Source organism: Micromesistius poutassou, assembly GCF_964030765.1.
Source record: "Micromesistius poutassou genome assembly, chromosome: 12".
Classification (NCBI taxonomy): Eukaryota; Metazoa; Chordata; class Actinopteri; order Gadiformes; family Gadidae; genus Micromesistius; species Micromesistius poutassou.
In genome coordinates, this window is record NC_140282.1 from 15,811,790 (window position 1) to 15,832,192 (window position 20,403).

The following is a 20,403-nucleotide window of genomic DNA, read 5'->3' on the forward strand; positions in this document are numbered from 1 at the left end:
AATTCAACCTCCTGAAATAATCAATGCGAAGACGTTTGGATATGAGCTAAGAACGTCCTACAAGCTGATATGTAATTTGATGCAAGACTCAAACCCCCACGTCTGCCCTCTCTTCCATCCCCTCCTCACCTCCGTCTCCCCGGCTCCTCTTTCCTCCTCCATCCTCAGAGACCAGCTGTCTCCCTCTGTTCCCGGCCCCACCTCCTCCCATTCATCCAAAGCCTCTCACGCAGCACTCTCCCGGAGTTACACTGTCGAGACCCTGCTCAGGGACCCCTGGCCCGACAACGCATCCTCCTCATGTAGCCCCGTCCAGAACCAGGTACCCGATTATGGCATTGTACCTGATTATTGTTTCGTGCTCGTTTCCATCTGCAGTCTCTATGAAAATGAACAAAATGTTGTAAAGTGTCTTCTGAGGCTGCGGATGGGGACTGCTTTGATTGGTCTTTAATGTGTGTGGGGTTTTGCTGGCCCAGTTGGTTGGTACATGATGGTTCATCTAGCATATATTCTTTAATAATTTCTAACCACAGGAGTTCTCAACAGTGAGGTCTCTGCAGTGTACCTGGCTTGTTAGATGTTGCAGGTTACAGCCTATCCACACCTGTTGGTTGGCATGATTTGAATAATCAACCCCTCATAACAAATTTGAATCTTTAGAAATGTTTGTGCGGGCATGATACACCCGTCCTTTCTTGTGTGTAAAGCCCCTGTCTGGAGCCATGCCCGCCTCTCACCGCCCTCTGCTTGGAGAGGAGGTCCCTGCCGCCTCACTGGCCTCCGACGGCACCTCCTCCACCACCGCTACCACCCCCTCCACCTGCAGTCCTCCCCAGACCCTCGTCAAGCTCCAGCCTAGTCCCACTGCTGGACGGACCCAGACCAGAGGGAGGGGCCGTAGAGCCACTATGGGGCCGGTCCCGTATCCGGGCATAGGCACCGTCGACCGCACGCCCAACTCACCGCAGGTCACGGACCGCAAAGTCACCAGCCTCCATCACGGGCCGTTCCTCCAGGGGAGAGACGTGACCCAGCAGAACAACTACAGAGCCCCTGCCGGGCCTGTAGCTGGGGAGGAGGCGGCAGGTCTGGGGAAAGGGCCAACGCACCACAGCTTCCTCTACAGGTATCTCGGGGGGAAAGGACAGCGCATTGACTACCTGACTTTAGGTTTTAAGGGGAAGGCATTATCCGTTTTTTGTCCTGTAATCAAAGGTTGTGGGCTACAGATATATAAAAAAACAAAATAAATTGAGTTGTTTTTTTTGGGGGGGGGAAGTTGTGTCCTGCGTACTGTACATGTTATACCTTCTACACAAGTTGAATGGAATTCTCAACAAAACTGAAGCCTAAAATCTTTTTGATGATGAATTTCTGACAAGTTGATCGTAATGGGACTTCAGGAATCGGCAATGTCAAAAGGCTACATGACTAATATACTTCACATAAATGTCTCTCACCGGAACACGTCTCTCTAACAAGTTAGAGGGTCATCAGTGAAATGTGCTTCAGTTAGGGGACTCATTTTTCAAAGAGGTTTATTCGATTTATGTTTAATGTTTGTGAATTCGTCCTGGTGTTTTTTTACAATTATGGGTATTTTCTTGCACATGGGCTTCCACAAAACACATGTTATAATGAAGAAAATTTTAATTTGGTAAATTGGATGCATTTCATTTTCTTCATTTTGGAAAGTGCTCCTGGGGTACTAATTGGTACCCCGAGGATCCAACCCAGTACCCCTTTTACAGGGATCAAAGTTCCTTTTGGGGATTGAATGTATAACCTGTAGGGCAGGCTTATTCAACTAGCGGCCTGTGGGCTGAATACGGCCCTTGTTGGTTTTTTTCTGGCCCGCAAGAGGTTGCCTGCAAACCAAAAAAAAGTATATATATTTTGTCTCTTCAAAAAAAAAAAAAAAATTTATTCGTTTTATTTATCATATTACAGTGTAATATGATAAATTAAACGAATGCATTAAATCTGTCATACACATGCCTATAAGGCTCTGTCTGCACCTGCTATTGGCTCAGTCAAGCTCACGTTGCATTTTATGCTGGCGGGCCACGGAGACTCACTTCAGCTAGGCTAACAACACGCTTCAAGATGTCTCTCTCCAAGCCCAAAAATACATATGATTGATTGTGAAAATCGCCAATTCAAAAGCGAATGGACCGACAAATATTTATTAACAAAAAAATGTTATAATGATACGATTAAAAGTGAAGAAGAAAGGAATCCGTCTGCCAAGTTTATTCCATGTAGTAGTACTATATCTATTAAGTTAACACTACTTTAAGTAAGATTTATTTGTAGCGATTCACTGACATAGTTTTACTATGGCCCCTGAACCCCCAGTGGTTTTCCTCTTTGGCCCACTCGTTAAGGAGGTTGAATAGCCCTGCCGTAGGGGATCGAACCAACAACATTATTCTGTCCTCTAGTAGCAACAACAATAATAGTATTACCAGTGAACCTCCACTAGTGACCTGCGTACCACCTCCTCTTCCTGGGTTCTCAGGTACAACTCTATGTCCTGGTCGGGCTCGGCCAGCCTCCCTCGAGGGTACCGCCGCTCTGAAGGCTCTGCGCGTCTGTCCAACGTCCTCACGGCCCGCCCCTTCGGCACCAGGCCCTCCAGGAAGTCCTCGCTGCTCAGCACGGTGAGTTCAGTGTTCATCACTCAGGCCAGTGAAATGTTGAACGCACTCTCCCCATTGGAGTGATAATCTGAGAAAAATATATAATCCTTTATAAAATATATATGCATTTTCATAAAACAATTGAAATAGCCATATGGTTAACATGATTTTTTTAAACATGTCGACAAAGGAAAGCCTTTGGTTTTATGATTATGATAATTCCAGCTTTGCGTGAGGACCAGTGCAAAATGTTCATGGGGCTAGTATATTTTGAGACCCGCTGACCAGTGGGGTCTCAACAGAGTTGAGCGACATCTGTTTCAGTTCGGACATTGGTTCACGGCCAGCTGCCACGGATGAGAAGTAGTTCGTATAGTTCATGTTTCTCCTAATCAAAATTTATTTGGAGGGTTTTAATAGGATAAAGATGATGCAAGGGGAAGAAGCTAAATATCTAGATCAAGCAGGGCTTTTTTTGTCTGTTGTGCTTTGATGGGCAACTTTACTTTATAGTTGGTTTATAAAGTTAATTTTAAAGTTTCTCACTCTTTCTAATGATTGTAATGAGATAATATGAGAGTAGGCCGCACATGATGTTGATGATGCTGTGATGTCATCTAGTTAGACAGTTCTATGGGTTCGTAAAAAGGTAGTCATGACTTTCTGTCGTCACTAGTGCAGGTAAGTCGGTTCATGGAAATGGAGGTGGTTAATTTAGTATTTTTGGTAAACAACAGCACTTGTCGCTGATCATTTCCTGTTTTTGTTCATGCTCTACATGCTAGCGGTCTTGTGTTACCACTAGCGGCTCGTCTTTCCATCCATAATGCATGGAGGCTGGAAGGTAGAGACCACTGCTACCTGACCGCTCCATTACACGTCCGGCTCCTCTGTTTCTACTCTGCTGCTCCGAGATATTACACATTTTTGCTTAGAAGTTATTAATTTGTTATTATGTTATAGTTACGTGTTCTGTAATTTGGATCTGTCTAGCTATAGAAGTATTTAAACTAAACCACTTGGAAATGAGACCCGATGACCAAAATCCTGAACTACCCCTTTAAGGAATTATATGGAAAAATATGGCTATAGTAATTTGGCAATATGGCTTAAGTAATATTGCAGAAGGGGCCCAGAATAATCTTTTTCCAAAATAATTTAGACTCAAGACGATGAGTAGCCTACATGCAATTAAAGTGATCATAATTAAAGTCATTTATCAATATTCTCTGGATCTCACTTGCTCTGTCACTGTCCGTCTTTCTTTCATTATTTTGCATAGGAATGCACTATCTTGATATCCCTTTTACATTATTCTTCTTCCGACCAAACTTGGGCAATTATGGCCAATTGTGGCCAAAACTAACAAACCAATCGATTCTATTCAACATCTGTCACAAAGGTCTAGGTCCATACATCTGGACAATGACTTTTCATATTTGTAAACTTTACTTACTTACTTTACTTTACTTACTTTTTGAGATTCTACTTTTTAAATAATATTTTTTACAATGGAAGTCACTGGGAGGACGGCGGAGCCACCCGCCCATTCTCTGACACTTACTACTAATGACTTTGTAAAAAAAAGTATTGTTAACCTTCTCTCAAAGGTTTAACAAATCAAGACACATTTATACTTTTTTAATAATCACAGTTCAAGTTCCATGTCCGCCTCGTTTTCAGTTGGTCTCATTGATTTACGCTGAGGGAGGAGCGTGAGGACGTGCAGGCAGTGTTGCCAGATTGACTACTTTGACTACTTTCTATGATGTTCAGGCAGCGTTGCCAGATTGGGCAATTTTTACCGCCCAATTTGACTACTTTAAATCACATTATGCTTCAAAAATGAGCATTAGGCAAGTACATTCAATTTCGGCTGATTTTTAAAAGAACTGGCGGGACTATTATAATAAATATATAATTAATTCTTTCTACAAACATCAATCAATACCATATCAATCATATCATATGGCATATTGTTTGTGCAGCTAGTACCACTATTACTTCAGCTACTACTACTACTTCAGCGACTACTACTACTACCACCATTACTACTACTGCATGGTAGTAGGTGTGCATTTTTACATTGTTTACTCCATTTAGACTTTTGAACTCTGTTCAAATCCCTTCACTTGATCTAAGCCATTTAACGTTTCTTTACGTCTTAATCTATGTGGCTTTATTAAAACATATTTTCAACCTCACTTTGTACTACAGCACTCACCGCATTTTCTGCAGGAAATGCATTTTCTAGTATTGACTGATTTACATTTAAAGAAGCTATCTAACTACCTCCCTCATCTTACCAACAGATAATTGTTCAAAGGTTGTGCAATTAAGAGAAGATAAGAGACTGAAGTTGATGGTTTCAGTGTCTGATTTCTGTCCAACCATAACTCAACTCATGCACACTCAACTATCAATCTTTGCATTGGCTATACAACCCTCAGCTGAATTTAAATGAAATATGGTTATGCTTCTTAGCAGATGCCTTTATCCAAAGCGACATGCAAAAAGATCTTAAAGATCACAGGCATTTCTATGCACAGTAATCCCTTATGTGTGGGATTACATTTTCTAGTGCTCTCTACCCCCCCCCCCCCCCCCCTGCAGGGAATTGACTACAAGACCCTCCCGCTGAGAAATGACAAGCGGCAATCTCTCCAGCCGATACTGAACCGTCAAGTCGCGACCTCCCTCATTAGGGCTCCCGTCCAAGCTGCAGAGAAACAGGAAGTGGAGATCGAGGCAGGGAAGGAACGTGAAGGGGAAGAGGGTGGACGTACGAACGGTCTTCCCTACTGCAGTGACCCACGCTCCTTTACAACCCTTTCCGAAACACACCTGCCTCCTCCAGCCAATCACAGCGCACCACAGGTGTGTATGGTCTTTCAATTCCACTGCCTGTTTTCATTAAGTAAGCCTGAATTGACTAAATATAAAATGTAGATGAAAAGCATCACACAGTCAATGTTGGCGCAGCTGTGAATTTGAACTCTGCATGACAAACGTAATACTGATTTACAGACTAGAGGAGGAAGTTGTGTTTTGGATTGTTTCATTTCCATAGTTGAAGAGTGAAGTAAGTGGATGATCGATGTGAGATCTTAAAGGTCCCATGACATGCACACCAGGTATGGTGTGATTAGCCGTTACAAGCCGTTTTGAACATCTGTCTGTTATGACCTCACAGATAGGCCTGTCCACCTAGATGTGTGACGGATAGATGAGCAACGTTTGCTACAGTCCACTGGGTAGGCTGGTAGACTGATCTATCCAGCACACATCTAGGTGGACACGTCCATCTGTTATGTCATAACGGATTTTCAAAACGGCTTGTAACGGCTAATCACACCACACCTGGTGGCATGTCATGGGACCTTTAAAAAAAATCTATATTGTTGAGTGACTAAAGGGAGTGGATGATGAACATACATTGTTGATTGGATGCATTTCATCTGAGCTGGGCTGCCTGGTCGCTGTGCCCCCGTAGCACATCCCACCGTTTCTAGTTTCCAACAGGAAGCAGGACACCTAGAATCTCAGGGTGTCCGCTTTACTGTGTGTGTGTGTGTGTGTGTGTGTGTGTGTGTGTGTGTGTGTGTGTGTGTGTGTGTGTGTGTGTGTGTGTGTGTGTGTGTGTGTGTGTGTGTGTGTGTGTGTGTGTGTGTCCGTCCCACAGAGGCGGATGAGGGTGAGTCTGAGCCTGACACCCAACAGTGTGGATGACTTCGGTTTCCAGACGGACTGGAGCGCCACTGGAGCCAGAGTCACCTCTGTTCAACAAGGTGAGCGACTCCACCTATACTGACTACCTGTTATACTGGGGAGCAAGAGTCACGTCTTTTCAACCAGGTAAGAAACTCTGCTGAATACCTGTTACACTGGGGAATCAGAGTCACGTCTGTTGGACCAGCTCAGAGACTCCACTCCATCATGGACTACCTGTTATACTGTGGATTCAGTTTAACTGGAATTTGGGTTTATACTTATCGTCCTGGACAGGGCAATTGGATATGTTATTTCAGTACTGGGGACTCATTCAGAATGTCTCTGGTTGGCTTGCTGAAAACACCACTGGACTAGTTGAGCAAATAAGGAGAAGAGAAGATCATTGCTAACATCATGAGGACATTATCTCTGAACGTTTTATTAATGCACTTGTATGTACAGTATGTGATGGGGGCTTGAGTTTCATGGAGAAGGTTAAAATTTTTAAAAGTGGAAGGAAGTTACAGTATCCTGCCAGACAGTGTGGTTTTTTGTGACAATTGACCAAGGCAAGTTTATTTATACAGCACCCATCAAACCCAAAGGCATTTCAGAGTGCTTTACATAGGCAGGGAAACAACTTTTTAGACACACAAATGTACAATCATTAAAGGGCAAGAAATGTAAAGTATATGTTTTAATTAATAAGTAAATATGCCGGTGTCAATGAATTTCAAAACACAATTTTTGATTATTTCAATTAATTAAGTGTTGAGGCAGATCTGGCATATTGTGTACGTTTGTTCCAATATTTCACACTGGTTGCTACCAGAAGATTATCTTTTAAAATGCTTCTTTTTTTTTAAATTAATGTTTCACTATTTTGGACCCAAGTCCCACGGATTGTCTAGCATGATAACTACTTGATTATATACGCCATTATTCTGCAAATGACTTCAGTATTAAGTTTGTTGGATTCTTCTTGTAGTGGTCTAGCTGGTCAAATGGGCAAGCTTGCAAGCATTTGAAAAGATGCTAAATATTGAGTTTTTCAAAACGGGAAGTTCAGGGTGTATGGTCTGTGTTCTCCTGAAAGAAATGGTTGCAGAACAAGCATTGAATCAATGTTACCCTACACTCTGGAGTCATGCTAGATGATGGCTCCTCAAATGTAAAATAATGAACTCACTCCTTTTTGATGCACTGTTATCGCATCTACCAATGCGTCCCCTCTGGTTTTTCTGATCCTTTTCCTGTTTTTAAGTCATGTTTTATTTGTCTTGTGAGCCTGAAAGCAAGATTCCACTTTGTGGCCAATAATGTACAGTATATATCTCAAATGATAAGCAGGGTTCTTCGTCATGTCTTCTTCTCTGGTCTTAATACTTCAGGCAGCCCTGCTGAGCTTTGCCAGCTGTGCGTGGGTGATGTCATCACCACATTAGGCGGCGCCAAGGTGGAGCAGCTGAGCTCCAGCCAATGGGAGAGCACTATGACGTCAGCCCTGCAGTCCGGCAGCCTCACAATGGACGTCAGTCGCTATAGCAACCAGGGTAAGGCCCTGGACAGGTCACACACAGCTCATGTGAACGGATGTCTATTATGTTTATGATTCATCCATCTGCGCTTCCAATCTAGGAGCCCGAACTTCGCATTTTTAAATAAGACAATTTCAAAAAAGTAGCTCCATAACAACAGTTCCCACCTCCGCCACTCAATCCACCATGTTGGGCATAGTTCAAAATTTGACTTGTCTTAACGTATTGAAACTGTCTTTTTCTCACTACCAATGGGGACACGTCTGGACAGCAGAAGGTACCATGTTTCAGTTCTGTAAGCTGGTGTCGCTATGAGTTTCAACCCCAGGGAACTCATTCATATTGCGCTTATTGCGAGTGGTTATCTGGACATTTATCATACAGTACCATAATTGTTATGCTGTTGTTACCAGGGCAAGGACTGGGACATTACCCTATGCTCACTGTTGGTCATGATTTTGTTACAACATTACGTTATGACCCATGCGTTCAGACTACTATTTGTATTTCTGTATTGGTGCATTAATGTTAAAATGAAATGCAAACTGTTTGATCGCAAGTTAACAGGAACTTATTATACCTACTTAATATTCCTCACAGTGAGGGCTGGTTGCTACTATTGCACGTTTACAAGGGGGTTTCCGATGGCGGTACCATTTTGTTGGGGAATATCTTGAATAAAAATTATTGCATTGCTAGCAATTGCTAGATAAATTTAACAGAAAATGTGTTATTTTTGGATTGCTGGATTTCATTTGTTGTATACCTAAAAAATTTTTTTTATCAAAGCAAAACAGCACTATTGTGGTAACTGAAATTGCATTAATTATTCAAGTTTTCATTTACGTGATTCATCTGTACTAAATGGCATTCTGTATCCCTAAATCAAACAAATATATATATCAAATTTGCATTGACTCAAACTGAAATGCATAGCATTTAAATTTGCACCGAATTGTTTGAAACTGAAAGTATGGTTGCTGTATCGGATTTGTATAGAATCATGCTTGGAATAAGATTTTCAACCCTTCTGTTAAGGCATTTAGCAGACGCTTTTGTCCAAAATGACTTTTTTTTAGACCAATATCAGGTTTTAGTATGCAAATCTTTTTATTAAATTTTTGCTCCTTAACTTCGGCATTATTTACTTAACACAAGCAAATCATTCTATAGTATGGCCAACACAACATTGGATGCAGTCAACATATAAACTGGTCTTTCCTGTAGGCCAGTCCTAAGTGTTAAGATGAAATTAATTGATATTATTACATATTTATTCACCTATTGTATTGTAAAATATAAATAAATATGAATCTTGCTGATCTCGGTCAGTAACTGCAACAAATCACATAAACTTAAGTGCAGAAATATAAAAAACAAATCTGTGGCTCTACCACTCAAAAATATTAAGATAACTATAGCCATTTAGCATTTTTGCATTTTCACAAGATGTCAACATCAACAAATCAAAGTGTAGTGTGGGAAGTTTTTTTCCTCATCTACTGCTCACCTCGCCTGTCACGGCAGCGTAGGGTTGTGGGTGTACATGTGAACCACGTGGCCCAGTTTTTCTGATTCCGACCTTCTGAATGGTTACAGTGTAACATTAAAACAAACACAATTTTTAATCGCAGACTTTGCGATTTGAAAATTGTCTGTCATTTTGAATTTGATTAATCATTCAGCCCTAGATGGTATGCTTGGAAACATTTCTGTAAATGTGTCGGTTGGCTGAGAAGGCTATGTGATGGGAATTTCGGACCACGTCAATCATTTCTCTATAAAGTAGGTAGGAATAAAGAGTCATCCGAATTTATAACAATTAGGATCATATATCTGGGTAAGCAGCGCCGGTGTAGCTGGGACTAGGAAGACCCTAAATCTGTGCTGATCTTTCCATGTTGATAGGCTGTCCTGAAAGCCACGCCCATAAAGACGTCCTGATCATGCCCACTGGCCCCGACCTACATGCCCAGGTGAGAGGGCAGCTGGGCATATGAGTGAATCTCTTTCAGATTCACTCCAGTAACTTTACCTTTTAACTTTAACTTTATTGAGCCTCACTTGTAACCATCACAGGTGCTCTATTCAGGATGGAAAAAGAATATTGGAAATAAAATGAGTAAACATATAAACCAAATAGTGTAATGATGACAACGTTCTCCTTTTCACGTCAGGGGTTGGGCATCCAAACCAGGAACCGAGAATTTGAGGAGCCCCGAAAGACCGCCAGTAGCAAAGGTAACTAGATGTGTTGTGTGGGGATGGGGATCCCCGAACTGTTTCCCTCTGAGCTGGTTATCTGAATTATAATGTTGCTGAGCTCTCCCCTAACCTCAACTCCCTCCTGTTTGTGTAGAACTTGAACGAATTGTACTGAGAAATCAGAGGCGGAGAGCAGAGTTTTTTAATGTGAAAGGTAAAAGGACTATTATGGGCTCTCTGCAGCTTGTTGGCTTAAGCGCTCTGCAGCTTTGAAGGCTTTTACTGAATACCAAATTTCTGGCTTGGCAAAAAATCTGCGAAGCTACAGTTTTGAAGTTGAATGGAAAAGTCTATCATTACAGCCATAACTAATTTGCTAGTTGGGGAGGAAGTAATAAGAGAACCAAACGAAGTGGGACTTCATTTAAATAACGTAGGGAGGCGTCATGTTAATTACATGACGCCCCTACCTACGTTCCTAGAGTTGGGGAAGGGAGTGCAGTTTCACATTTTGGGCTGGGGAATGGGTTACCATGGCTGAACCATAGTATCACCTTCTTAATACCTTGCCTCCCCTCCGTCAGGATCTGCTGGCTACAGCTCCTGGGTTTATCTCTGTGGTAAAGTTTTTTTTTTTGTTATATATTTTTGTTTGTGTGCTCTTGTCGTGGTGTGGATTAATTTAACACCGGCACCGCTCAGCCACTGTTCTACGCAGCCCAACAAAGCCCTGTGCGTGGGATGGTTGTCGTGATCTTGTCATTTTACTAAGATGATAAAAGCTTGTTTCACTCAACACTTCTGTGCATTGCTTTGCTGTGTGGTCTTTTGTTTGCTGTGAAGATGTGAAATATTGGCGTCCATTTTGTGCTGATCATTTGTTGTATCACTGATCTGTGTGTTCCCACTCTTTAAGGAGGTACTGAATCAGCCATATCTGACGTAAGTAACAAACTAAACTTTTTTTGTAGAATTTCACTGAATGGCATTTGTGATATTGTTGTATAAAAGGTTTTCAGATAAAGCCTTTACAAATGGTGTGACTTTCTAAACCATTTCCAATCAACCACTTATTGAGGTTTAAACATGAAGTAAATTGCCATGATTGTACAGTACCATTGGATATTTGAATTATTTTCTTGAGCCGCTTTAATATATATAAAAATTATATATATTAATATATATATTATACAAACTAGATTGTGTGTGTGTGTGTGTGTGTGTGTGTGTGTGTGTGTGTGTGTGTGTGTGTGTGTGTGTGTGTGTGTGTGTGTGTCTACTTGCTTTATCCAAATACTTTGGTCAAACCCATAGAAATCCATAGCCAGTTCCAAAAAATTATCCATCCAACAGAACAACGCCATCCGGGATTGATAGGGTTTCCCATACATTGGCAATTGTTTGAAAAATGGGTCCAATCATATTTTATTTTAGAGCAGCGGGCAACACATTGATTTGTCCCACTTGCTTAATTAATATGGTCTGAATAACGCCTACACCTAGCCTGGCTATTGCCATACAGCTCCATCGTAGATTGCACGTTGGTCTGGGGAAGCTGCTGTAATTTTCTTCAGCACAAGAGAAAAAAGCCAGCTTGGTGATTGGCTCCTGCAAAAGCGTATCGGAAGCAGAAAGAAATGTATTGCTCCTCTCCAGACCCTTCTGCAGGGCGAATTCAAATCGCCGGCAGAATGGGCTGGGGGTACCCAGTCTAGCCTACACACACACACACACTAGAGCTCCATTGGCAACCCAGTTCTTTACCTACTTTTCACTGTTGTAGAGTTACTTGCAGTGGCGGTGGGTCAATAGAGGCCGCTAGGGCGCCACCCCGCTGTGAAATATTCACTCGAATATATCTGCCAACTTTGGATAAACTATTATAAATGCGAAATAAATCAACAAAAATACATAGCGGTTATCTTGTTTAATTGTGTGCATTTAAATGGTTGCTGGCAGTGGCAACACTGCCAGCAACCATTTAAATGCGTCTGAACGTCAATGATTTGGGCTAGGCTAGTTATTGGTCATTCAAAATAAAGCCCTCCTTCAGGTCAGGGGTGCTGGCCAAGTTGAAGTCAACGCAAGCTCGCAAACTTTTTGCTGTCTATCAAGCAGAGACGGCTTTTCATTGTTGCAAAAATAATCTACGCTATAGGACAGTGATCATGTTTTGCCTCAATATCAGAATAACAACAATGGGTAAGCTTGTCCAGGCCCTGCAAGTCAGGATGTAGGCTATGAATCTGAATGACTAGTAGGTAGGTAATAGACGAGACTGCTCGCCGTCTGTGCTCATTTGTTGGCTGACAGATTCCCTTTAGATTTGTTGAAGTTGCTCTGTGCCGAATCTGTGTGTGTGTTCGTTCAGTGGTTTGTGGTACCGTGTTCATGCTTTATTGTGTGCGTGTCCAGCTTCAAGTTCCGTCTCTGAAACCGCCTGCCTCAAACTGGTCCTGGGACCACGAAGAAGAACGCAAACGTCAGGAGCGCTGGCAGGAAGAGCAGGAGCGCCATCTACAGGTCAGAGAAGGGCACTTGCAGGGGCACTGATACCAGTCAGTTCAAAAGTTTTACTATGACTTTAGCATTTGTTTTCTGTTAATGAAGTCATAAACAGAAGTCATGTCTGTTGATTTATTTCCGTGCCATGTTTTGTTGTTGACAAGGGTGTGTTTTTAATTGTGTGTATTGTTGCAAGGGTGTGCTTGTGTCTTGTTGACGAGGGTGGGGTATTTTTATGTCCTGTTGACAAGGGTGTGTTTGTTCTGCACCAGGAGCGCTACCAGCGGGACCAGAAGCGGATGCAGGCTGAATGGCAGAGCGCTCAGGAGGGGACCGGGGAGGAGCCGAGGGGCACAGAGGTCTGCATACTACTAATACTTGCGTTTTATTTTATCCATTGATTTCGGTTGGAAGACTCATTGCTCCTTTATCAGAAGCGGAAAGGGGGCTGGTTGTGGTCGGTGAACTGAGCGAAAAGACTAAAAAACGTTACAAAATGTTAACAGCCTTTCCATTAACCCTGTTTCCATTTCCGGTTCTGGTCCGGTTTCAATGGGATTCACAAAATGCCAAATAAAACACGACAGAAACTGTATTTCGCTACGATACTTGATTAGGAACATCAAAGCACCACTAACCACTAAGGTTAAGGTTTGTGACAGGTTTGTGAATGCCCGTAGCCAGCCATTCTGAAGCAGGCAGGGGCGATTTGAAATGAGCCAAAAATGTGATCTTTATTTCATCCTAGACAAACCAGAAAGGGGGCTCAATGTGCCAATGTTAACCAGAACACTTTAACAGAGATTGCCACTGTTCAGTTTCACCCACGTTCATCATTATGTTAACGTGTTGTTTCACAGGAGCGGCCGGTCTGGCCTCTGGGTAACCCTGGTGTTGTCACACCCGCCAGCCTAACCAGACCGGTCGTCCAAAGACAAGCTCCTCACTGGGAAGCCGATGGTTCTGTCAGAGGCCAGAACGAGGGGACGGGATGTGACGGCGTCCAGTACTCAGACCCTGCTCCCATCAGACCCCAGACCCCTGCAGACCCGGCTGCTTTCAGACCCCTTGCTACAGAGACCGGGTCGACGCCTCACAGTCTAGAAGCGGAGAAGGATAAGCGGGCTGAGTCTGACTTGTAAACACACCGTTTGAGTTATTTTATTATTGGCGTGCCATGATCAAATAGGAATTCCTTTAGTAAGCGATGTTTGCTGCTGCATGTTTTTTAGCCTGATTTCTCATTATTGTTTTTCTATTGCATGAAAAACCTGAACTGTGGCTTTTAACCTGTTTAATTAATTGTATGTCGACTCGTCGAAGTCTGATCACATGTACAGTATTGTCTTAGTTCAACCTTGGCAGTTTATTATCCTTTTACTTCAGGGTCGTTTCTCTACTTTCCCGGTGGGATAATTAACTGCTGTGTGCGTGTGTGTTGCTGCTTCTTGGGGCTGCTCTCGTTCGGATCTGCTTCTCCTCGGTTCCTCTGGATCTGTTTGCTTCCTGTGGTTCTCCTCTGGTTCTCCTGCTTGGTTCTGCTGTTGAGGTTCAGGCCGACGGGTTCTGGTGGATTTACCCAGCTCTATTCAGCATACCGGTACGTCTCCATTAGCTCGGTGTCCTACCTACCTCGAAAGCCCAATTTCCCACCAGCAGAACAGCAGACAATGAAAATCTGCTGGATGGTTACAAACTCGTTTTTACCTACTGATCAACATGGGAACAGGTTAAAAGTTGTTTTGTATAAAAGCTGCTAAAACTAAATGGTAAATGTTGCGTTTTTTGCTTTTTAAAGTGGGATGTCAAAGTCCACCCCGACACTGGCTTCTCACCACAGGCAGACCAAAGGTCAGTGGCCTCGCCTCAGTACTGCGGTCGTCCGTTACGCTGTTTAAGTCGAGGACATAACCCCTCCCCCTGGCTGTGTGATTGACAGGCCCCGGGGAGGAGGAGAAGAAGGGGAAGGTGGCGACTGTGTCAAAGGCGGAGCAGAACCGGCAGCAGATCCTTGAGGAGATGAAGAAGAGGACTCACCTGCTGACCGACAACAGCTGGATTCGCCAGCGCAGGGCCAGCTCCCTCAAGGAACCCCTCTACACAGGAGTCTCCCTCAGGAGGTATGGTTCTGCCCCTGTCAGGGATAGGGTTCTGCTCCCATCAGGAGGTGGGGTTCTGCTCCTGTCAGGGATAGGGTTCTGCTCCTGTCAGGGATAGGGTTCTGGTCTCCATCAAGGAGGTGGGTTTCTAGTCCCATCAAGGAGGAAGTGTTATAGTATCTCTAGATTCAGGGCTCTAGTCCCTCCTAGGGTTGAACCTGCTAGTTGGTAGGGGGGGGGGGGGGCGATGCATACAGGTAGGCTACGGACGTTGGTGCACAGAAACCATTCGACCAGGAGTCAAACACCCTAACCACTAGATAACCAGCCCGCTATTAAGAGAGGCAGTCAGAACGCTTCTACTTGTCCTCCCCCCCCTCCCAGGTACGAGTCTCTGGACAGCCTCCACTCTCCCCCCCCCTCCTCCGAGGCCCCCTGTGAGCTGTCAGGCCCCAGGGCTCTCTCTGGCTTCTCTGGTCGGAGCGTCTATCCTCGGTACACCACCTGCCCGACTTCACCGGACCAGCTCACCAACTCCCCGATCTCCTTCTCCCAACATTTATTCCCCGATGCCACACGTCTCCCTGGAAAAGCTGGCAGGTAATTGTGCGTGCGTGTGTGTGTGTGTGTGTGTGTGTGTTCAGTGGTTAGTTCCGTATGACCCCCAATTCTTGCCTCCCTATATTGGCTACCTGTACGATTTAGGATAGATTTTAAAATTCACTTTTAGAGCTCTACACTGCCTAGATCGTGTTTTATATAGTTTTTAATCATGCATTCTATCTAACCCCTGCTCCAGCTTGAAATCCAAACGCAATTAGAGGGCCGAATCTGTTGATTTTGTTAATTTGGTTTAAATGTTGTTTTAGCTGATATTTAGTGTTGCTGTGTTTGTATTATTTGCATGTTATACAGGCTAGTCATTTGAAAAAGTTGTCATGTATGTTGTCTTTATGCCCATTTTGATTACTTGTCTGTTTGTACTTTTCATTGGGATTTCTTTCACTTTTTTTTTTTCCTGTAAAGCACTTTGTTCAGCACAAGTTTTAAAGGACAATTATGGTATTTTGAACATTGAGCCCCCTTTCTGTTTTGTCTAAGATGAAATAGAGTGGTTGAAGCTGAAATTCTGACTATTGATCCTGTCTTGGGTATTTGGCTCATTTTGAATCGCCCCTGCCTGCTTCAGAATGGCTGGCTACAGGCATTCACAAACCTGCCCTTAAAACAACCCTAAACGTTTGTTTTCAGAAATGTGCAACTCAACGAGTGGTTAGTGGTCTTTGTTGATGTTCCAAAGCAAGTATCATAGCGAAATACAGTTTCTGTCGTGTTTTATTTTATCCATTGATTTCGGTTGGAAGACTCATTGCTCCTTGATCAGAAACGGAAAGGGGGCTGGTTGTGGTCGGTGAACCGAGCTAAAAGACTAAAAAACGTTACAAAACGTTAACGGCCTTTCCATTAACCCCGTTTCCATTTCCAGTTCTGGTCCGGTTTCAATGGGATTCACAAAATGCCAAATAAAACACGACAGAAACTGTATTTCGCTACGATACTTGATTAGGAACATCAAAGCACCACTAACCACTCGGTGAGTTGCACATTTCTGAAAGCAAACGTTTAGGTTGGTTCTTTTAAGGACCGGTTTGTGAATGCCCGTAGCCAGCCATTCTGAAGCAGGCAGGGGCGATTTGAAATGAGCCAAAAATGTGATCTTTATTTCATCCTAGACAAACCAGAAAGGGGGCTCAATGTGCTAAATACCGGAATTGTCCTTTTAAATATATAAAGCTTTACTTACTATCCTCAAGTACTGAAACACACTATGAAGTATTTTTCATGAAGTTCTACTTTATGTGCGTGTCCACAGTGAGTGTGCAGTGCCGAGCATCTCGGAGGAGAGGGATCAAAAGTTGAGAGCCGAGACCACAAGTCGTCCTGCAAGTGTTGCTACGTTCAGCTCGAGTGAGTATCGTTTGCCACTCTGGACTAGTTTCAGTCCTGTGGAATACTAACAAATCCTATTCATCAATTCTTACAGTTTCCAGCAACTGACCAAGTCATGTGACCAGAGAAGAACTGCGTCAGATTGAGAGGAAAGGGGCCATTTTGTGGAGGTGACGCAACAACATGTTGGATGAACTGCCACGTGCACCCCGCCCACTAGCTCCCTGGCCCGTATGTTGTCTGGTTTTAATTTGGAAATATTTGTTAATCTTTCACTGTCGGCCAAAAGTTGTTAATTAAATGTACTGTATGAAATAAAATAGGGTAATGAGTGTTTTTAAATCTTCGATTTTTGGTTCTATCTGTTGTCCACTGTCGTTTTGTTTTCCCCCCATCAGCAAGTAATTTAACTAATGCTATGGTGAAGACCATGTCAATTACATAACTTCAAGCACTTTCTTTCTTCACTTTCTTCTTGCTATGTGTATTTTGCAGATAATTTGCTGATATGGGTACAGCAGTGATACAATAATTAAATGATTAACCGGGTAAATGTTACTGAAAAGTTTGGAAATAAAATATATATCCCACAATTCTATCCGTTATTTTATCACACCACTAGATGGCAGTATTGACCCACTGCTTTAGTTTTGAGTGGGCGTCCTTCTAACCAAAATAATATATGGTTCATCGACCAGTTCATAATGACCGCAGAAAATAACTCGTAAAGATACACTTTTATGTTAAGTTCATTAGATCGTTGGACTATGTCGAATGGTCATTGGAGATTTTTTTTTAAATATAAAATCGCTATGTGTAAGATTGGGCAGCACCAATTTAGTAGGTCGGAGACAACTTGAACCCTTAACTAAGCTCTGACAACTCCAACTGAGTTGTCAACTCTGGCTGTGCAACTGTGTCGCAGCATAGCTGGCTGTTTAGCGTGAGTGGGAATGGTTTTTGGAGTAAATATTAAGATTCTAGTAAGCAAAGGTACGGGCTGGCCAGCATTTTAAAATGCGCTTTATGTAGGCCTATAATGTATCGGTTATAGGATGTGATATTTTTATAACATTTTTGAAGTCACTTGATCTGCATTGACTTAATTTCCGGGTAGATTTAAGTTACGATCTAGTTGAAATGTTACACACTACGACATAAATTGCACATAATATAAGTGGGTTAGTATCATGTACGTTATTGAAATAGAAACGCAAGCAAAGTGTTGCAGAGATCTAAGGAGTAAATAAGCTCTCGATTTTCTATCAAATACCCGATTGTCTAATGACTTAAACATTAATTTGGCCTCGTTTGACTAACGAGACCTTCATTGTCTACCTAATTTACCCGGGATGTGTTTCTACATGCTTTGTTTTTTTTAAATGTTATATGTCATATGTCATATCTGCATATGTCATATCTCTCTCAAATTGAAGTGCGAGTGGAATTAATCCTTTGGTTTAAAACTCATTAGTAACCTTGTGAAAAAAAAGTGATACTTAGTGTTCCATAGTGCAGCCTTCTGTTTTTATGATTCCACCAAACAGCGAAAATAAAACGGTCTCAATGCTCTATTCTCTATTGAAACATCAGTCACTCTTCCTTCCTCTTATCTCCTCTCAATGCTAAATGGAGAATTTTGACATTCCTGTATCGTTTTATATGTATCTCAAATAATTTTTCTCAACTTATTTTGTAGATGAATAAATACATTTACTGATGATTGCTACTGGTTGTGGTTTGATATATATATATATATATATATATATATATATATATTTTTTTTTTTTTGAACTAAGATTGTCTTAAGTTTCAAGTATGCATTTCAGCAAGCAATCGGGTGATAGATTAGTTTTACAATTTGCTCAACAGAAATCAGGTTGTGGTCCTATGAATGTTATTAACGCACAATCCCAATTTCTGCATTGCAACATATTTAACTCATGGTAATGCAAGGTCAGTGAAGAGAAGGTTGTGTATCGTAAGAACTTTAAAGGAAGTGTCACTGCTTAACAGAAGGAAGAGACACACTTATCACCCCGACCTTTGCTTAATCTTAAAACAGGAACCAGAGAGCAACAGACGATATCCCTTAAAACATGACTCGCCTACTGTGTATACATAATGGAACTCATGTTTATTTTTAATATCAATAGACCAGTGACAATACACAAGCAAAGCCCTTTGCAGGCTGATTTTCGAGATTTCTTTAAACTAGTTAAACTAGTTCTGTTGACCTAATATAAAATAAAAAAAACATGGTACAAGTATAAATGTTGTTCCATGAAATATGTTACATGTAGTAGGTCGTCGTGTGATGTTCCTGTGTTGCCCTGGAGTCTTGCAGAACTCGCACCACTTTGGTTCAAACTAGAGGGATTCTTTTATCTTCTTTGATAGAACACGGTAGATAGTTATATTCTGTTCTTTAGTCGAAACAGAAGAGATTATTTGATCTTATTCTTTAGTAGAAAACAGTAGATATTCAGTTTTTCATCTGGTCATAGTGACAAGAACCCCCTCCCCTGAGGTCAAATTTAACCTTTAACCCTGACCTTGAATTAGATCTCGAAGTCCCCAGGCATTAGGAAGGCCCGACGTGAAAATGTTAAGTGTTCTGCCTCCCAGCACTCTTGGCAGCGACGGAGAGGTTCGAGAACTCAGTGGCCTGACCTCTGGGTCTGCGGAGGACATCAGTCTTCCTAGAAGAACCTATTGGAGATACTGTCAAGTGTTTTCTTTGTTATGTTCAGTAGTGTAGGATCCCCCGGTGGCTCTGCTCTGACCTACTTGAAGAACACTAGTTGAACTAGCGGAAGGTCAGCCAGATGAGTCAAGTGAAGACCGAGCGAGAAAAGTCTATTTTGTATTTTAAGCTTGACATTTGATTTGTGGGAGTGGTGTTTATATAGTAGGCTACACTACTTCACAATTCACAAAACGGTAAAGGGGTCATCCCTATGTTCCCCCGGGTCCTATGTTCCCCGCTTTGTATGTGACCGGGGAGCGAATGTGTTTTTCGTAGGCGGAATCCGGAAGAATCATGATTATTAGGGTTACGGGTAGGGTAAGGGCTAGGGTCACGGTTATGGTTAGGAGTCAGCGTGCGAGTTTGTCGTGACCGGGGAACATAGGACCCGGGGAACATATGTACGCTCCCACGGTAAACATTGCATTTTCACAAGATTCTCAGAAAGTAAAGAATTGACCACAAAGTTTAAATTGATAACAGTTGCAACATTGAATTTGACATTTAAACTTAATTTAACATAATTTAAACTGAAAAATATGTGAAACTATGTTGTTTCACGTAAATTATCATACTTGTTTTAAACTAAGTTTTCAGCACAGGCAAAACAAAATTTAGATAATGTGATTAATAAGTTATCAAGAAAGATAAATGTGACGTAATTGGCAGAATTTACCCGGAGTTTCAGCCAATCTGCTATCAACATTTTTGTATTCAATCTAATCTTTGATTTGTGAGACTCTCACATTAAAACAGATTGGACTTCGACCCCCAGCTCCTGTAGAGATGCTTCTAATCAGACACTATTTTGTTGAGGCTAAAGTAGTTCTGCAATGGCAGTAACACTTAAAATAAAATGAGCCGGCCATGCCATAAAACTAGGCAAAACTACACTCTGTTATTATGGTTAAAATGTGTAGCCCAGTGTTGTGTTGTGACGCAATCACAAGAACATCTGCTTCCCAGGAAGTTAATGTGGTTAAATTTTTACTTTAGTTGTG

At 42.2% G+C, this 20,403-nt stretch overlaps 1 protein-coding gene across 3 annotated transcripts in view; it reads left to right on the top strand.

Moving 5' to 3' along the window:
• LOC311356667 (LIM domain only protein 7-like) overlaps positions 1–17,503 on the top strand; it is a 43,060-nt gene extending 25,557 nt beyond the window's left edge. The window contains exons 12-30 of one of the 3 annotated variants that reach the window (XM_084476479.1): positions 169–322; positions 711–1,129; positions 2,525–2,666; positions 5,259–5,522; positions 6,328–6,433; positions 7,748–7,909; positions 9,803–9,870; positions 10,072–10,135; positions 10,254–10,313; positions 11,016–11,041; positions 12,515–12,622; positions 12,877–12,963; positions 13,465–13,742; positions 14,154–14,204; positions 14,403–14,455; positions 14,544–14,724; positions 15,088–15,303; positions 16,577–16,671; positions 16,748–17,503. In XM_084476479.1, coding sequence (XP_084332605.1) covers positions 169–322; positions 711–1,129; positions 2,525–2,666; positions 5,259–5,522; positions 6,328–6,433; positions 7,748–7,909; positions 9,803–9,870; positions 10,072–10,135; positions 10,254–10,313; positions 11,016–11,041; positions 12,515–12,622; positions 12,877–12,963; positions 13,465–13,742; positions 14,154–14,204; positions 14,403–14,455; positions 14,544–14,724; positions 15,088–15,303; positions 16,577–16,671; positions 16,748–16,761 — 2,548 coding nt within the window. In that variant the 3' untranslated portion in view covers positions 16,762–17,503. Of the gene's footprint in view, positions 1–168; positions 323–710; positions 1,130–2,524; positions 2,667–5,258; positions 5,523–6,327; positions 6,434–7,747; positions 7,910–9,802; positions 9,871–10,071; positions 10,136–10,253; positions 10,314–11,015; positions 11,042–12,514; positions 12,623–12,876; positions 12,964–13,464; positions 13,743–14,153; positions 14,205–14,402; positions 14,456–14,543; positions 14,725–15,087; positions 15,304–16,576 lie in introns of all 3 variants that reach the window. The other 2 variants (XM_084476477.1, XM_084476478.1) reach the window with 2 other exon arrangements.
• The last annotated feature ends 2,900 nt before the right edge of the window (positions 17,504–20,403 follow it).